The sequence below is a fragment of the Polypterus senegalus genome, chromosome 7 (assembly GCF_016835505.1).
Source record: "Polypterus senegalus isolate Bchr_013 chromosome 7, ASM1683550v1, whole genome shotgun sequence".
Taxonomy (NCBI): Eukaryota; Metazoa; Chordata; class Cladistia; order Polypteriformes; family Polypteridae; genus Polypterus; species Polypterus senegalus.
In genome coordinates, this window is record NC_053160.1 from 56477542 (window position 1) to 56497050 (window position 19509).

The 19509-nt window shown below is 36.5% G+C and overlaps 1 protein-coding gene across 1 annotated transcript in view; it reads left to right on the top strand.

The window, feature by feature from the left end:
- adamts6 (ADAM metallopeptidase with thrombospondin type 1 motif, 6) overlaps nt 1–19509 on the top strand; it is a 311123-nt gene that overhangs the window by 203587 nt on the left and 88027 nt on the right. Inside the window, exon 13 of the mRNA XM_039758682.1 lies at nt 10225–10370. Within this exon, the coding sequence (XP_039614616.1) occupies nt 10225–10370 (146 nt within the window). The remainder of the gene's footprint in view (nt 1–10224; nt 10371–19509) is intronic.

Here is a 19509-nt window from a genome sequence, read left to right on the forward strand (position 1 = left end):
GAGCACAAAGCATGTTGAAATAAATGGGTGGGAGGCAACCATGTTGTTTATGTTGTTTAGGTGCAAAAAACAAAATCTTCCACACTGTCCACAATAATCCACACAATATGTTTATTACATTTCTGTTATCTGTTTCTCTTAACATTTAACACTTCTGCCAATTGCAGAGGCTGAAAAAGGACAGGAAATGATCTGTGGGTTGTTTGGGAGGGGACATGCTAATGAGGTTTAGGAACAGAAGACTGATGATGGAAAAAATATAGAATGTTTGATTAAACATAAGGTGCTATTCCCCAAACGGTAGCAAAACACAAAAAACAAGGGTAAATAAAAGACAGCATCAACAGCAGGTGAAAACACTCTAACACTGGAGAAAAGTAGTAGTTAGCTTGGCTTTTATTGCTGATATATCTTCTTCAGAACAGACAGTTGTTAAAGCACAGGAAGGCAGCACATCATCAGCAGCAGCACAATAAGGCATAATTCCATACTTTCCTAGTGTTATGATTTTCCCAGGGTTGCAGTCCTTTATGAATTTGTTTCTCTGTTTACTTTATGATTTTGTTATTTTTCAGGTGTTATTTTCATTTTTATGGTATTGTGTTTAAAGTATTGATTAATCTTTTCCTTAATTTATGTAAAATTGTATTTAATTATTATTTTTAATTATTTAATTAATGAAAATTATATTTACATGCATTATCTGATGTTTCATATGTCCCTTGTGTTTTGTGGGAAGAAGTGGGGTCACCCTGACATTACCATTCTTGACACTTCCCTCTAAATTTTTAAGCCAGGGAAAGAGTAATGCTAATGAGTACTGTATAAAATATTTGTGGAGTCATTGTGTTGTTTTTCTTATTGAATTGACTGGTTTAGATCATTCTTTTGTTCTGTGTCTTGGAATTCTGACTTGGATCACACTTTGGGACTTGTTCACTTAGGAGTGCCTTTTAGGCAACTCCTTTTCGCTCATTTGGAACCTTTTGTTATATGTTTCTTTACTAAGAAATATTTCCAGTAGTGAAGATTATTTAGTAAAGTGTTTTCTCAGTCCAGAGGGTATCTACGGTTTTCACTTTCCATTGACAGGCACTTTGAGATTTTGGGACATTTAAAGCATTTTTGAAGCCAAACCTCATTTAGACCTACATAGGCTGAAACTAAGCTATTTGGAGTGAGGCCGATTCTAGGCAGGCAGATGAGGCGTGGCCTGGCTTGTGGAGCCTTTAGGAGGCTAGGAGAAGTCCTAATCAGGGTGTGATTCCATCGCACAGCTGACTAATGCACACAGCTATACTTACACAGGATAATTATGAATTTGCAATCAACTTAACTAGCATATTTTTGGGGGTTGAAGGGATGAAAGCCCAAACTGACTTTAGGATATTGTCCTGGCATAGGATTCATATTTAAGATGCTATATCTGTGAGGTAGGTGGTTACCCACCTTGTAACCTATGAAAGTCACATGTCATATAAAATCAAACTGGCCATTTTGTTTTAATATAAAACAAAGAAAATGGAGTTGAAATCAATCGTTTCATTTTGATGTCTTCTGAGGTTTGCTGGTTCTGCAGTATTCAAATAATTAAAACATATATATTATACATTTGTATAATCTGAACACTACTATTTTTTTAACAGAAGACTTTAATGTTTCAAACAATTAAACACACAGACATTGCAACTCATATTATTGACTAAGTTCAAGGTAAATACAAACTTCACACTTTTAGCATTTTTACTATATATATACTTTGTTAAATAAATAATAGAACCAATAATGGTCTCAGCATTTCTATTTCCATGCTCATTACAAAATGTCAACTTTCTTACATATCTAAAAGCAGCAGACTTCCCCTGATTATTTGTAGAAAACATGAACAAATAATGGTTTTAGAACAGGGGTGCCCACACTTTTTTGGCTTGTGAGCTACTTTTAAAATGACCAGGTCAAAATGATCTACCTACATTAAAAATGCTATTCGTAGGCTGAGTCCCGACCTGAATTGTGTGGTTGGTTACCTACCAGGTATCTGCTTCTTGTAACTGAAGAGGGCACCGTGACGGATGTTTGCCTAATGACAGACCAACCACAAGCATTACCTGGTAGGTAGCCACCCACACAATTCAGGTCGGGACTCAGACTATGAATGCAATGAATGTAATTACTCCGGACCTACAGGCTGTCAAATAAAAACAAACCACATGCCGTGGCACAATGTAAAAGGGCTTCATCCCTGATGCTGATGTCTGAGGTTCGATCCCCGAGAGGGGAGCAGTAGAGTGTGTACGCCTGATGAGCCCAAATGAGGGTGAAACACGTGTTGCGTACTCTTTGCATTATTTGACAGTAAAACTATGCAATATATATATATATATATATACTATATATATATATACTGTATATATACAGTAATCCCTCACTATATCGCGCTTCGACTTTCGCGGATTCAGTCTATCGCGTATTTTAAATGTAAGCATATCTAAATATATATCACGGATTTTACGCTGGTTTGCGGATTTCTGCGGACAATGGGTCTTTTAATTTATGCTACACGCTTCCTCAGTTTGTTTGCCCAGTTGATTTCATACAAGGGACGCTATTGGCGGATGGCTTAGAAGCTACCCAATCAGAGCATGTATTACATATTAACTAAAACTCCTCAATGATATAAGATATGCTTCCCGCGCGGTGCTTGATGTTTGCTTTTCTCTTTCTCTCACCCTCTCTGACATTCTTTGCGCCTGACGGAGGAGGTGTGAGCAGAGGGGCTGTTTGCCTAGAGGATACTGATGCTCCTCTACAAAATGCCGCTTTATCACGGTGCTTTGGCATACTTAAAAGCACGTATTGATTTTTTGATTGTTTGCTTTTATCTCTCTCTCTCTCTCTGAAATTCTCTGCTCCTGAAGAGAAGAAGATCTATTTGCATTCTTTTAATTGTGAGAAAGAACTGTCATCTCTGTCTTGTCATGGAGCACAGTTTAAACTTTTGACTAAAGGGTGTTATTTCATGTCTAGCGGGCTCTAATAACATTAACCGTGTGGGAGAGTTTATAAGGGCTTAAAATATATAAAAATAACCATACAAACATATGGTTTCTACTTCGCGGATTTTCATCTATCGTGGGGGGTTATGGAACCAACTCCCGCGATCGAGGAGGGATTACTATATATATATATATATATATATATATATATATATATATATATATATATATATATATATCTCGTTACATTTACTTGAGTAACGTTTTAAAAAAATTATACTTCTAAGAGTAGTTTTACTGCACCATACTTTTTACTTTTACTTGAGTACATTTGTGAAGAAGAAACGCTACTCTTACTCCACTACATTGGGCAACACTCGAATCGTTACTTTTTTTCCATTAAATAAAGTCTGACAGACAATTTTCAGTCTTCTCTGTGTACTGTATGCTGTCAAGTTGCACACACGCCTTCCACTGTGTCTCCAGCTCTGACGCGAGGTTTTGGATGTTCCCCAAATCAAGGCGGTGTAGCTTTGAGGACAGATGTTGCATTTTTCATTTGAAAGCATTAACTGAGCTAATCATATTGACCATGGTTTTCTCTTTTCCTTGTGCTTTAAATTAAGCTCATTTAACATGTTGGTCAGATCGGAAAAAAAATGCCAAGTCTAGTGGCCATTGATTGTTATTAAGTTGCTTGTATTCTGCAGGTTTAATGACAAGGAGAAACTCCTTTTTCTATGGCCAGGGGTCTTGAAATCTCAGCAGGAATTTCTCCCTAGCCATCTGTCTCAACGAAGGCATCTTTTATCACCTGTCCATCTTGGAAGGACTTCTTATGCTTAATGATTGAGTGACTCACCCGGAACGATACTTCGGTGTGTCTGCCTTTGCTTTTGAATTCAGCCGAGTGAAAAATGATGGCTGTCCGATTAACTGCGATTTTAGTTCCCTGTCCTTTCTCTTTCTCAGATCGCTTTTCGGAAGGAAGTCAGTTTCATAGTTTTTATGAACAGTTCGAAAGTGCCTTTTCACATTTTCCTTCTTAGGAATAGCAATGATAGATTGACAGATCAGACAAACGCACTTCGATTGTTACATTGTGAGAGAAAAAAAATCCTCTTCCAATTCCACATCCAGCCCATACCCTCCCCAAACCCCCAACAATTTTTTTTTTAAATCCCTTCTTTAGTCGATATAAATTGGAAGGCTAACTAGATCACTTAGATATTTGATCGTGCATGCGGGATGACCAGTGTGTTAGAAGAAAAGAGATCTCAGACTGGCCGCCCTGTATGTCAATCAAGTGGCAAATGCCATAGGGAGGATATATGATAGATTAACATTTAAAAAAAAATTTTTGAATGAAACCCGGTCTACCTGCACTAACCTTTCCGATCTACCAGTCAATTGCAATCAACGTATTGGGCACCCCTGTTTTAGAACTTCCACAAAATACCTGCTAAAGGGGAAGATGTGTCAAAAACCCCAACTATTTGCAAACAGTGTCACAAACAATACTTATAAAAGATTTATTATTACAAAAATGCTCTGTGTGTACATGAAGCTCCATAGAGCACACAATGCCAGCAAGTCGTGATAAACAACCAAAGGCAAAGTAAAAAAACAGCAAAATGGTGAAGAATCCAGACAAATTCACAAAGCATAGTAGAACACAAGAAAACTCACTATCTCCCTAGTGTATTCAAAATGAGCGATGGGGAACTGTGGAAGACCTTCTGGATTTATCGGTTGGTGGGCAGTTCCTGGTGGTGATTGGCCACACCTCTTGAGGGACACCCACAAAATACATGGAGCACACATACATAGACAAAAACAAAAATAAATATAATGTGCTCATAATCAGCATAAATAAAAGAATCAAGAAAGAACAAAAGAGATGTAAAACATGAAATAGTGCCCCGGCGAGAAGGAGGAGCCCAGGCAAAGATATAACATATAAATGGTAAAAGTCTGTGTTATGTACATAATATTTGGTTTTACTACACTAAATTGATGAAATTATTGAAATTGTTTAATTGTTGTTTTAAAAGTTTTATTTTAAATGGTAATTAAGATACATTTATTTTAAAAGATAAATTTATTATTTTAAAAACATATGGCATCTTTCCATTCTCTATTGCAAAATCAGTTTTAAATATTTCCAGAAGTGCCTTGAGATTGATGGGATTGTTCGAGGATGGATGCATTCCAAACATTTAATTAAAGCACTTGTGAAAAAATAAATTGGCTGTAAATTTTTCTAAATCTATGTAGCAATATACTATGATGGGAAAATGAAATTAAGGGAATTAATGCAGAATGAAAGTGATATGGTGGTATCAGCAGTAGAAAGAATTTTTAAATATGCATAGTATGGGAGTAAAAAAGTCACTAAAGCAGATATTCCCAGTGTTCACTCATGCACAATGGATTTGTACAAACAATAAGATTGGGTCATCAGTTCATGTTTCTGCACTCTCAAGTTAGAGGGACAAATTCAACAAAGATTATTAGGCATTGTAAGCTGACAATGTGATGTCTAACTGCATACCATGAAATCCTTTGAACAGCTGTCATAGTTTATTAATGTTCACTATTTGACTTTATTCATAGGCAGTGTCCATATTTACTACCCAATCCAGTGTTCATACTACAAGTTCAGCTGATGTTAAAAATGTAGTTGGAGTGCTACAGCCACTTGCTTGGCTCAAATAAACCCACCTTTGAGATCTTTGGTGTGTGGTGCTATTATTAATAATGATTGTGATTGGAGAGCCTTATACTGAACAGTTGTCCAAGCAAATCATAGTACTCTGTGATGCAGTAGTTTATTTATTGAAAGGATATAGTCTTATCCCTTCCATTATAGGTCATTATAGGTTATAGACCTGCAAACATAAATGTATGATTTCAGTTTTAAATATATGAATAAATGTACTTCACTGTAAATGACTGCATTATATATTATCTACATAAATGTATAATATCTTAAACAGGTACGTTGTGTGATATTCATAGCCAAAAGGGTCTCTAGTAAAAAAGAATTCCCATTTTAAAATTTTATGTTTAAAACTGCTGGTCTTTTGCTAGAATAATGCAAATGGGGTCATTTGGAAACTGCACTGTTGCATACTGCCTCTTGATATTTATTTATAATAAAAATTCCAAAGCTTACAGAAATTCCTCCAAATATTTTGCATTACTCTAAATTTACATTGTTTAATACTGACTTTTTTCTTTTTCCTGAGAGTATGTTTTTGTTCTGAAGGAGATTTTATTTCAGGAAATTAAATAAAAACACCTGTATTATTGAATTAATGATTTATTACAGCCTCTGTAATTTGTTATTCATTCACTGTATTTTAGCATATACAGTATTTATTATTATAAAGTAACCTATTTTTTGTAAACTTTTATCCCATGTTTTCAAATCACATCTATATATTGCAAGCACTTCACTCTGTTTTCAGTTTTCTGGGTGTATTTCCTTAAAGATGTATGGTTTTATGTATATTTGCACTAAATAAACACATGGTATAAAACAAGAAATACAAATGTGCTTAAAAAAATGCAGTTGGTTTGTTGAATAAACAGTAGGTGCCTCTAATGCCTTTTTGGAAAGATATTATTCAGAGTAGCCCTATTCCCCACACTGGATGCTGATCATCTGTTAGTGAGACAAATTAGGGTGCATTATACAGACTGGGTGTTGTGACCCTAGGGTAAACTGGAGTCAGAATGCCCAGAACAACAAAGAATGCAAAAAAAGAATCAATAATATACCTTGCATTTTGATACTGTATCAGAGTTCAAAGCTGTGTCACTCAGTCAAATTTTTACCACCCAAAACCATTTCTCTTTACACTGAACCCTCTGAAAATAGAGCTACACCCAGATGTTTCTCCACATCTGCAATAATGTAAAGGGAGATAGATATCCAGAATATGTATGATGGTTGAAGGAATGGTAGAAAGAATGACAATATACTATACACACTTGTTATAGCACATAAATACTACAGCAGGCCTATTACAATTAATTCAATAGCCAAATATGTCAGTCAGTCAGTCATTTTCCAACCCACTATATCCTAACACAAGGTCACGAGGGTCTGTTGAAGCCAAATCCCAGCCAACACAGAGCGCAAGGCAAGAACAAATCCCCTGGCAGGGCGCCAGCCCACCGTAGTAGTCAAATATGTGTTTTTATTAAATAAAATAATAATATTGTGGTATTTTCTTCTTTGTCATAGAACCAGAGAGTAGTGATATGTTGCATGTTGATTGGATATGAAATTAAGAATTGCATTTTATTCTGGACTATTACCACATTTACTGAAGATTCATATTTACCAAACATACCAAATTCAAATTTCAAATGCCAAAGACTACTGGTACTTTCATTCTCAAAATGTCTCCCTCTTTCTTTACGTTTATCCCAATGTTTTGGTAACCTTCTATGAAATTACAGTGGTCGAAATGAAAATTAGTGCATTATTTCAGTCTTTATTGTATTGATTTCAAGGTGCCTCTTATTAGTTATTCGATTTTGTTTTTTCATATGGCTGTTTATTAGTGCAGAATAAGTCAACTGAAGTAAACTGACTATAACAGCGGTAATTTCTTGTAACTATTCTAGTTCTTTCACTAAAGACCATTACTATGGTTTTGAAAACCCAAAGGAAAACATCTTTTACTGTTTACTGATTATACACACACACATACACACTCTGAAGTCTTTTAGGATCCCACCCCCTCCCTCAGGGATGAGTCGGCGAAGCATTACTGCTGCGTCTGTGGAGGACTACTTGTCCGTTGCCGAAGCAACCGCAGGTTGGCAGCGCAGCATGTCTGCGGAGGACTGCTTGTCTGTCACCGAGGCAACCGCAGGTTTGCAGCACATCAGAATAGTGCCGCGGAAAAATTGCGAGCCGATTGTGCTCGTGTTATAAGAGCCTGTCGCCAATGGGTGATGCAAGGAACATTATAGGAGAGTGATAGCTCCCGCTGCAATAAATAACCTTGCAGTTCTTGTTTGAAGTTGAATAAAGATGGTTTTGCTGAAGTACTGAGACTCAGCCTTGTGTTTTGGGGTGTAAGACAGTGACTCACTCGTCACATGGTACCACAAGTGGGGTCTTGCACCAATGGAACCTCAAAAGGCATATCATATCCCAATACCAGCAGAGCAAAATGAGGCTCCTGTGGGTACTCTGGTCTTCGAGCTTCCCAGGGATGTGCTGGTGAAAATGGCTCCCTCGGACGAACCAGAGTGTTTCCTTTTCTGCTTTGAGTGCACAGCAACTTTGATGTGCTGGGACAGGGGAGCCTGGCTGGCTATCGTGGCCCCGTTTTTAACTGGGGAGGCCCTACAAGTCGTGCAAAACCTCTTTCCCAAAAAGCTTGATGATTATGACTTCCTGAAGCAACAGATCCTCCTCCGCACGGCTGTCAGTCCAGTGGCCAAGGGGCACCAGTTTCATCTGTAGCATATTGATCCAGACCACCCCATACAAGAACAGGTCCAAAGATTAGTGGACCTGATTTAAAGCTGGATCCACAGAGACACTTTAAAGCACATTGTGGAGAACCTGGCAATTGATGCAGTACTGTCAGGGACAGATGAGAGCCTTTATGATGAAATGCTATGGAACAACGTCCACTCGCTGCTGGATCTGACCTGCAGACTGGAGGGCGCACAAACCACCTGGAAAAAATAGGGCTACCCAGGCTTGACACCGATTTCGATCCAGCCAACACAGACTTCCAGGTTTGCTGGTACCACAAGTAAAAGACGCCATCGTGGGGACACCATAGTGTGGATAGAACACAGCTGCTTTCGCTGTGATCAACCGGGATATCTGGTTAGGGAGTGCCACCTGTGCAGACCATGTCCATCGGCCTGGCCTATATATTCGGCTCGCAAGTCTCCCCAAGATGTTAAAGGAGGACAATTTTAAGGTCTCTATTACTGCATTTCTTTTTTCTTTGGCTTTGAAAAGGACAGTCCGTAAAGTTTTTGCTGGTTTGTGATCCCAGATTTGGGCAGGGAGTATGCTATACTTTTTGACATGCCACAGTGATAAGGGAGGGTGTGGCAAGTGCGATGGGGGACCACGTTGGAGTCAACTGTTTGCTGAGGTCTGGTATGCATTGTTTAATAAATGTCTTGGGGTAGCCATTTGATATGAACAGATGAAAAAGATAACACATTTTATTCTTTTTGTTGGGACTCCAGACTCTTCCACAATTGAGAGATATACTATAGTACTAGACTTATTTTGTCAGCATTAGCACGTGTACATGACATACTGAACAGTACTACCAGCTCACAGAGATTAGACCCAGTGTGATTTACCAGTTTATAGTTGAAGGTTTATATATTCTTCACATGTTTTCACCTTCTTCTGGAGCTCTGATTTTCACTCATATTACTAAGATAGGCTATTATGTTACTTTGTGAATCTAAATTATTAGATGTGATTAGAATTATTAGTAGAAAACTGGAAAACATTTAATAAAACAATAGTTCTATGTCTTCTGGCGAGTGTTTAACTCATAATTTCTTACACTATTAATATATGCCACATTTATTTAGATAATGGATATAATCATAATGACTGTTTTGTATTGTTGTTTTAAGCATGTATAGAGCATAATACTGAGATTTCAATTTTAAACATTTATACTGTTTCTAGTATCTCCCAACTTTTCTCCTCAACAGAATGTTTCTGAAACTGTGGCACGTCGTAAAATAATTGTCTGATATTCTTTTAAATTGTTGTATTAATAATATATTAGTCATGGTCAGAGCAGCATGATTGTTTACTTCTGTAACACTTGAAATCAATTGATTACATTAGCATTATATAATAATGCTTATAAAACTAAAAAAAAAAATACATTATTATTAGATGAATCCCATTCTAGTTGTTGTAGATGTGGTGTCTGCATATGTTTCTCGAGTGCTCTTTCCAAAGAATTTCTCTCCCAGTTCACATGTCAGACAATTGGCACTTAAAATTTACTGTCTGTGTTTATCTTGAGATGGCTTGATGCTCTGTCTGTTCCCAAGTCCTGATAGGAGAAGTTGTACCTCCTATGATCCTAAAATGGTTTAAGTGGGTTATGTAATATTTATATTTTAACAATGTTTTAAAGAAAATGTGATATTGAAATAGAAATGGTTTCCTTTTTCATCCATGCTTCCTCCCTCTCTCTTTCAGTGGTGCTATCAGGGAGAATGTGTTCCTTTTGGCACATGGCCTCAGAGTGTGGATGGTGGCTGGGGACCATGGTCACTATGGGGCGAGTGCAGCCGGACATGTGGGGGTGGAGTGTCATCCTCAATTAGACACTGTGACAGTCCAGCGTAAGTAATTAAAGTAAGCCAGAGCAAGAAATGTCCAATTTGAAACACGTTTTTCAAACTCTAGTTTAAATTTTTCCTTTCTTTTTTCACATTTGTATGTTTACAATAAATGATATTGTTTCCTTTTCAGCTGACTTTTTTCCCTAAAAGATATTGTTTTTCTAATGTAAATGAGCAGTACAGGGCATAAAACAGCCCATTCCATTGCTGGGACCATTCATGTCCACCTACATTCACACTTATAATGGACTAATTTGGATTATGATTCTGTTAAAAATTTCATACCGTTGTTATATAATAGTTTAATCCTTACTTTTTAACTTGGGTGGCCATACTGTATGTTATCACCAGATCACACATTTTACATTAATAACTCTGCCTTTTGCCTCTGTCAGTAGTTACCCTCTCTCATCAAATTATCAATCTCATCAAATTTACAAATTGTACAAAGGTCCTCAAAAAATAATTAATTAGACAGTTTATGATAAGTCTTTCTGAAATCAATGAATAGCATCTAAACATCATGCAATTAGCATTATATAAATACAATTATATATTTATATATTTATTTTTAACTTTTAAAAATAACATTAATGAGCTAAGGGCAGACTTTGACTATTAAGCCCACATTTTGTGTTTTTTATTTTATTAAGTGAAAAATGATCAGAGTAAGCACTCTTTATTCAAATATGTGTTAAATATTTAGCAATATGTCCACATTCCTAAAAACTATCTTTTGAATACTTTGAATATTTTAGTTTATCTAAGTGGTTTGGTTTGCAAGAGTGCTTAATCACTATGTGCAAGCCAAATAAAGTAAGTATATGATGTTATCTCCTATTGAAAGTTGTTTAATATTTTAGCAATTGCAGAAATCTTGCACAGTATAGTGGTTTAAGTGCAATAGTGATTGTGAAAAAGTCTGGCTTTTGTTGTATTGTATTAACTTATGAATATATAAGTAGGAATATGTTTTTTAGAAGTGCTTTGATGAACTCAGAAACATTTTGATTTAGTGTAAATCCTTTTTCATTAGGAATGCTTTTAACACGAAGTCACAAACTTGTCTAAGATGAAATACAGTAAATTGCTGAAGGACTTTAGATCATTTTTTCTAAAGGGTCTGAATTGCATAGGATACTAGCCCCTCAAAACCATCTTAACATGCATGTCCATAACTCACAAATACCATACTTCCATGGGAAGAAAGTGGAGTTCTTGGAGGAAACCTATATAAACTATTGGGTAGCACCCAGACTACACAAATAAGGTTTTAAGGCAAGCATTGAACAAGCTTTCACACAATTTGAAGCAGCAATGCTACATATCTCAATACTTTGCCATCACATAAATCTTGTTTACAAAGCACATCATGACCAGGTACTTTACAGTGCACCAAATAATACAGCTAAAATCAATCAGGAGGCAATTTACAATGCAAGGTTATAAAAATTCTAGATCAAGCATAATGAATGAGCATAAAAAATGAAAATGAAGAACTGTAAATAGGACTGATTTAAAAATGAACAACTCAGCAGTGTTAAAATTGCTAAATTAGGCTTGTAAAAATAAACACAAGCATAGTTGACTTAAAATATAAAAAAGATTTTTAAGAATGATTAGAATGTTAACTCTGTAAAAGCCCCAAGAAGTAACAGGCAGAGACTTCCAGAAAGTCCTAGTCACAGTTTTAAATGAGAGTTGCATAATATGATTCTGTTTCTCTGAAAGAGCTGATTTCAAAAGTTGATACAGATTGAACATTGATGGCATGTAGTTGGGATTGCTTTCATTTTAGCATCTCTCAATCGCACACAGATTTTTCTACTTTTTTAAGAAAAAAATGCGAATGTTGATATATTTGTTGCCTTTGGGCCAAGTCGGGGCCCTGACTACGGCTTCTTGTTTCTGTTTTAGTTGGTTTATACTTCCTGTAGGAACTCCATTGATAAAAAGATATGATGAACTTATCGTACAGTGATAAATTTGAAAGTACTGTATTTCCACATTCAAACTGGAATGGACTTTGACAATGTTACAGGTGTCAAAAAGATATTTTGACATAATCCTACAGCAGATTTATGATAACAAAGTTTAACATACTGTTGAATATGAGTCATTCTTCATAAACTGAGTGGTTGGCTCCACAATTGACAGTTCATTTTTGTTATGTTAAGAGTTTTAGGAAGTTAGGTGGCATCCATGAATTAGTGCCATTAGGAAAGGCAGCAAGTTTCTTGTCTATGGCTAGTGTGCATCCAGAAGTGATCATCATATTGATCAGAGTGTCATTGTCATAAGAGTGGTGAAGACATTTGCATTCAACTTAAGAGGTAGGTGCACCAGAATAATAATATGAGGTTTAAAAGGAGTGCCAGCTGATGTATGCTCAGTTGCGAAATAAGTCAATACCAAGTAAGAAGTAGATCTCCTTTCTTGAGGTTGCTGATGACACTGATGATGTCAATTAGAAAAAGATGAGATATGGATTCAACATCAACAGTAAGGGTAATGCTGTTCATAGGTTGAACTACAGTTACCTAGATGATGTAATGAGGTTGTAGTCCAGATTGAAAACTTTAAATATGTGATTTTCAGTCTTGAAAAAATAAAGTATTGTGTATTAGACAGGAAGCAAAGAAATTCAATTCAAGCTTGGTTTTAAAGAATAGTCAAAATTTGGCTTCTTCAGTACTCCAATAACTTTTGCAAGCTTTTGGACAGTGGAAACAAGCCAGATTGTAAAGTAAGATCAACTGTATATGTGTGTGATGACTGGAGTAACAGTCCACTTAGATTAGACAGCATTGTTAGATTTAAGATTCAGATAGCATAAGGTAGGAAAAAGTCATGACAACCATCAGATGAGAAATAGGTGAGACTGTTGCAATCCAGATAGATAGATAGATAGATAGATAGATAGATAGATAGATAGATAGATAGATAGATAGATAGATAGATAGATAGATAGATAGATAGATAGATAGATACTTTATTTACTGTGATACTGTGAAATAAAACAGAAAAGGAAGAGAAACAGCAATGAAAAGAGAGCAATGCAGAAAACATTGATTACCATGTGAACAAACAAGACAAAATACAATCATCTATACAACCATGAATAAACTGGATAAATTACATTGTTCATTTGAACACATTGTTATATGGGAATGCTAGAATTTTTGTCATGCAAGTATAAAGCTTCATTAAGTATTGCTGGTTTGAATATAGGATATCAAAAAAGAGGTATAACCTTGCAGTACGCACTGACAAAATTTGTTCATAAACTTGAACTGTGAGGCTTGCATATGATGTATGGATCATCACATTCTGCAGCAATAATCTTCATCACCTCGGTTTCATTAGGTCAGACTCCATTTAGTGGTAATCTGACAAGCTTTTGTTTAACCAATTTGCACTTTTTTCCTTTTTGTATACATGTATTTGTTTGTTTTTCACATTGGGAACTGTCCAATTACACAGCCTTATCTTGATAAACATAAAATGTTTCTTTTCTCAGACTTAGATCAGTTTAAAGTGAAATGTACTACCAGTGACCACCGGTGACAACTTCTTCTTCTTTCGGCTGCTCCTGTTAGGGGTCGCCACAGCGGATCATCTTCTTCCATATCTTTCTGTCTTCTGCATCTTGTTCTGTTACACCCATCACGTGTATGTCCTCCCTCACCACATCCATAAACCTTCACGTAGGCCTTCCTCTTTTCCTCTTCCCTGGCAGCTCTATCCTTAGCATCCTTCTCCCAGTATACCAGCATCTCTCCTCTGCAAACCAACGCAATCTCACCTCTCTGACTTTGTCTCCCAAGTGCCCAACTTGAGCTGACCCTCAAAGGTACTCATTTCTAATCTTATCCATCCTCGTCACACCCAGTGCAAATCTTAGCATCTTTAACTCTGCCACCTCCAGCTCTGTCTCCTGCTTTCTGGTTAGTGCCACCGTCTCCAACCCATATAACATACTGTAGCTGGTCTCACTACCGTCCTGTAGACCTTCCCTTTCACTCTTCCTGATACCCGTCTGTCACAAATTACTCCTGACACTCTTCTCCACCCATTCCACCCTGCCTGCACTCTCTTTTTCACCTCTCTTCCACAATCCCCTTTACTCTGTACTGTTGATCCCAAGTATTTAACCTCGTCCACCTTCGCCGACTCTACTCCCTGCATCCTCACTCTCATTTACACATACTGTATGTATTCTGTCTTGTTCCTACTGACCTTCATTCCTCTCCTCTCTAGATCATATCTCCTATCCCTAGTTGCCAAAAGGATGGACATGGCCATCACTCCTCGTCTCCACTGTTCCCTTCACCAACATGCCCATTGAAATCCGCTCCAATCACCACTTTCTGTCCCTTGTGTACATTGTTCATCACTTCATCCAACTCACTCCAAAAATCTTCTTTCTCGTGTTCCCTTTTCTTATTGCAAGCTCCCAATTTTGCTACAATTTCCATTTAATAAACATCTGGCTGTATGTCCTTTCACTTAAGGTAGATGAAAATGCTAAAATATAAACAAATTTAAACATAAAGCATCTGAGTTGCATTAATGAAAATGCGTTTCCCATTGTTCCACACACTACAGGGCTTCTTTTATGTGATATTGTTTAATCATTGATTTTTTATTTGCCTGCTTTAGTTGTTTGTTTGCAGCAACAAGTGATTAAGCAATGCGTTCTAATTGAACTATTTTCAAAGTTAAAAGAAATTTCCAGAAGTTAGAAAAAAGTCCTGTAACGTTTATACTAGGCTATAGATTAGACACTTTCATATTGTGCTATAGTCTCAGTGTTTTTAATTTGGGCAGATTGAATTTATGTGTTATAGTTTATCCACTATATTTTACATTATATAATGTAATGACTATCTTATAACTATGAACTCTGTACTCTGTAACTGGAACAATATGGGAGCTATTTTCCTTATATCCTGTAACTTGCTCTAGTCTGACAGTTTTACATATATTCTGTATGCTTCTGTTTTTGTTGATTTTGCCACCGATGACTAGTTACTGAAGATGCTTAAGCTTAAGCGTTTTTTTTAACTTCCCAGGAGTCTGAATTCAAATTCTAGGATTGTCATGGTCACATCTTCCTATGTATGTGTGGGTTTTTGTTTAGGTTCATGTGTTTTCGCCCTACGTCCCAAATACCACCTTAATTGGTAACTTATTATTTTTAATTGGTCCTGTTTCTGTTAAGCCCTGGATGTTGCTTATACCTGATGCTGTACTGGACATTACTGGGTTAGAAAATTGATTGATGGATCATTTCTTGTTGATAACAGACTTGATTCCTGCTTAAATGTTTAGTTTGTCAAAAAATAGGTTTGCTGTTTCTTTCTACTGAATGTTTGTTTGGTTTCTTGTTTCACCGTCGGTATTTTGCTTAATATTTACTGTATATGATTCCATTTCATTTTTGGATATATTAAACTTTATGTAATACCGCTAAGATTGTGTGACATCACTAGTTATTCTTTACAGAATAAACAAAAAAACAACAGTATCTAAACAAACTTTGCACTACGACAAACAACTTACCAAGTAAAAAGAATGCACTGGCAGACAGAAGGAAGAGATTTTTAAATATACAGGACATCTTTTAAAGAGTACATCTTAAGGAGAAGAAATCAAACTGCTACATTATTAAACTAAAGAAGGGTCAATATAACAGAGCAGAATCAATTAATGAATGTTGCATACAAGTTTACAGTATATTATAGCTGCTACACTTTAAAGTGTTTATACTGCAGTGAAAAGGTTAGTATGTCTACCCATAATGCTACATTTTATTTTTGGCAGGTATTAAAATATTCAAGTGTGAAACTTTTTCTCAAAATAATTGTTGCTTTGTTTGTGGTTCTGTGGGACAGATTGCACCAGAGGAATAGATATTAGCCTTCTTAAGAGTAGAGAGCTTTGAATACCATCTTTCATACCAGGTTTTTGAAGATGATAGGTACTGAGTATTTTATTTTTGTACAGATCTGTAGCCATAGGGTAAATATCTCATTAACAAGCCCCTCAACAAAACACATACATATTCCCTTTAGTAAAGACAGCTATGGAACCCGTTGAATATTCTCATGTCTCGAAAAAGATCCATCCATCCATTATCTAACCCACTATATCCTAACTACAGGGTCATGGGGGTCTGCTGGAGCCAATCCCAGCCAACACAGGGCACAAGGCAGGAAACAAACCCCGGCAGGGCACCAGCCCGCCGCAGGGCACACACACAACACAAACAACAATTTAGAATCGCCAATTCACCTAACCTGCGTGTCTTTGGACTGTGGGAGGAAACCAGAGCACCCAGAGGAAACCCATGCAGACACGGGGAGAACACGCAAACTCCATGCAGGGAGGACCCGGGAAGCAAACCCGGGTCTCCTAACTGCGAGGCAGCAGCATTACCACTGCGCCACCTATTCAAAAAAGATACTGCAGTAAAATTAGCCAGGGAAATAAGATTTCAAGGCAGCTGCATTCAGCTGCAAGGCAGCATTTAAAAGAAATTATGTTGGTTACACATCTGTAGTACTTTCACCTCCAGATAACCTGGCAATGTGTATACAATGATGTTGTTTCAAACCATGGATGTCTCTGTATGTGTCTTATGACATATATACTGGATTACAAATAATACTTACACATCTTGCAAACTTACGTGTTTATGAAGACTATGTTTAAGGACAAAATTAGTTAGTTGAGCTTAAAAGTGAAACTTTTATATTTGAATCATTGTTGCCGCAGTAGTAGCTTTAAATTTTTAGGAGTAGGTGTCTACCAACTTTGCACTTTCATTTGGAGTGATTTTAGTCCATTCCTCTTGGCAGATTTGCTCCAGCTCAATTTTCTACCATTTTCCAATTATGGCACAGGTTCTTTGATGCGGCTGCAGTGGAGACTTTGAAAGGTGGATCTTCTCTCAAACTTCACTTTTCTAGGAGGCTGAAACAAGCTCTGTTGTTTCCTTCAGCTCCATCAAGTTGCCCAATCTCTGATGATAAGAAGCTTTCCCAGAACATGTTGCTGCTGCCACTGTACATCACTGTAGGTATAGTGTTTCTTGGGACATGGACAGTGTTAGGTTTGTGACACACACAGCACTTTTAATTTTGATCAAAAAAGCTCAATCCTGGTCATATCTTTCTGAAAATTTAGCCGATTCACTGATGTACTTATTTGAATAATGATTTCATTCTTGCCACCCTTATGTTCAGTGCCACAGAGAGTTTAAAAATACTTGACTGATTTATCTTTACTCTTCTCTCAGCCAATGAACCCTGTAGGTACTTCTGGGTTATGGTTGGCCTTTCAGGGGCTTCCTCAGAAGTCTTTTTTTGCTTAACATTGAGTTCCGCCAAACATCCTTTTTTAGTCATTGTCTGGGTGGTGTAATTCAGATTCCATTTTTTGATTATTGAATTAACAATCCTCAAAGACTGACTAAAACACTTTGGCACTGTGTTTTGCTCTTTCTCTGATACAAGTACTTTTATCACTTTATCTTGACTTCATTTTATACCCTTGACATTACTGGAAATGCAATTATAACTTGTTATGCAAATTTCTTTCACACATGGAGGCTTAGGGCTTCCAGATTACACAGATCTATATACATACTTTAATCATTTACTTTTATTAGGATCACTGCTGACAAATAACTTTTATTCTTTATATATCTTCTTGAGCATGGGTTTGTAATAAATATATAGCTTCAAATAAAATATATACTGTAAGTATCTTCTGAAATCAGATCATATTTGGAAACCTTTGAAGAATCCGAATACTTTTGAATGGCGCTGTATAAATATATAACCCACATCCCAAGGTAAATTAAACAGGTTAAGTAATAGATGGACTGACGGAAGTATAATTATATAGTGTCACCACAGTACACCATGGGGGAAAGAAGAATAGAAAAGAGATTTAACAATTGATCCCAACAACTAACACAATGTATAAAATACAATATGAGCAACATATTGCAAAGCACATCTTGCACTTACATTGACACTGTTATTGATTTTTTTTTTAGTTTTCAGTTTTGGAAATAGATTATTCATATTTTAAACCAAATAGTTTTGTTTTACAAGATGGGCTGTGATTTACTGATCGATTAATTTTCTTTTGACTGGTGTCAAGTAGTACAAAAAAAATAGGCATATTCATCTTATGCCAGTTTAGAAGTGTCATCAAATACAGCCAACAAAATAAAACTGAGTGAAACAGTGACCATCAGTAGTTCAGGGTAATGAACTATTGGCCATAGTCCTTGAGGCACTCTATGTGGCTTGCATCCACCAGTCTTTTGTGGCTTACAAAGCCACCCTACACACTAAGTGATCGAATCGTAAATGTGGAAATGGCCTGTCATTCTCCTGTCTCTGATAATGTAGTTTTTCACCAGGCATTCTAATCATCAGATATGGCTTTACCCTTATCCTAGTGCCCTTATCATTTTTCCAGTACAATCCCTCATTCTGTTATGGCATCTTTTTGTTTAAAAACTAGGGGGCTCTGCCCCCTGCTCGCTTCGCTCGCCAACCCCGAGGTTTGGTCCTGTGGAAATACAATTAAAAGTGTTTTTTTTCATGGGAATTGTTACATATGCATTATGTTCACTTTTTATTTTAAAACCTCATAAAAAAACGACTTTGTCAAATGTTTGTCCTTGTGAGTTGTTAATTGTCATTGCAAAAGCTATTCTGATGGGAGTTTTAATACGAATGGCATATCAATATCTCCTTTTTGCCCAAACACCATTTCGAGTTCATTCAATAAAAATAAGAATTTCTGTTAAAACAATCTACTTATGAAAGTCAGAATATCCAGAGATGATGTAGCCTGTGGCATTGTTAACAAGAAGCTACAGATTTCTGGCCACTGCGGATTGCATGTCATTGTAATAAAGAAATCTGGCCGACCTATAGTTCTGGATTTTGCCATTGCATCACGATATAACTGTTGCAATTGTCTTAGACTACCTTGATATGATGATGGTAATATTACTGTTTTACCTATTTTGAAAATGTCTGAACTATTGATTTGAATTTTGAACGTTATCAATGAGACCTTGCATATGGTCCATTCTAAGTTTAGCTGATTC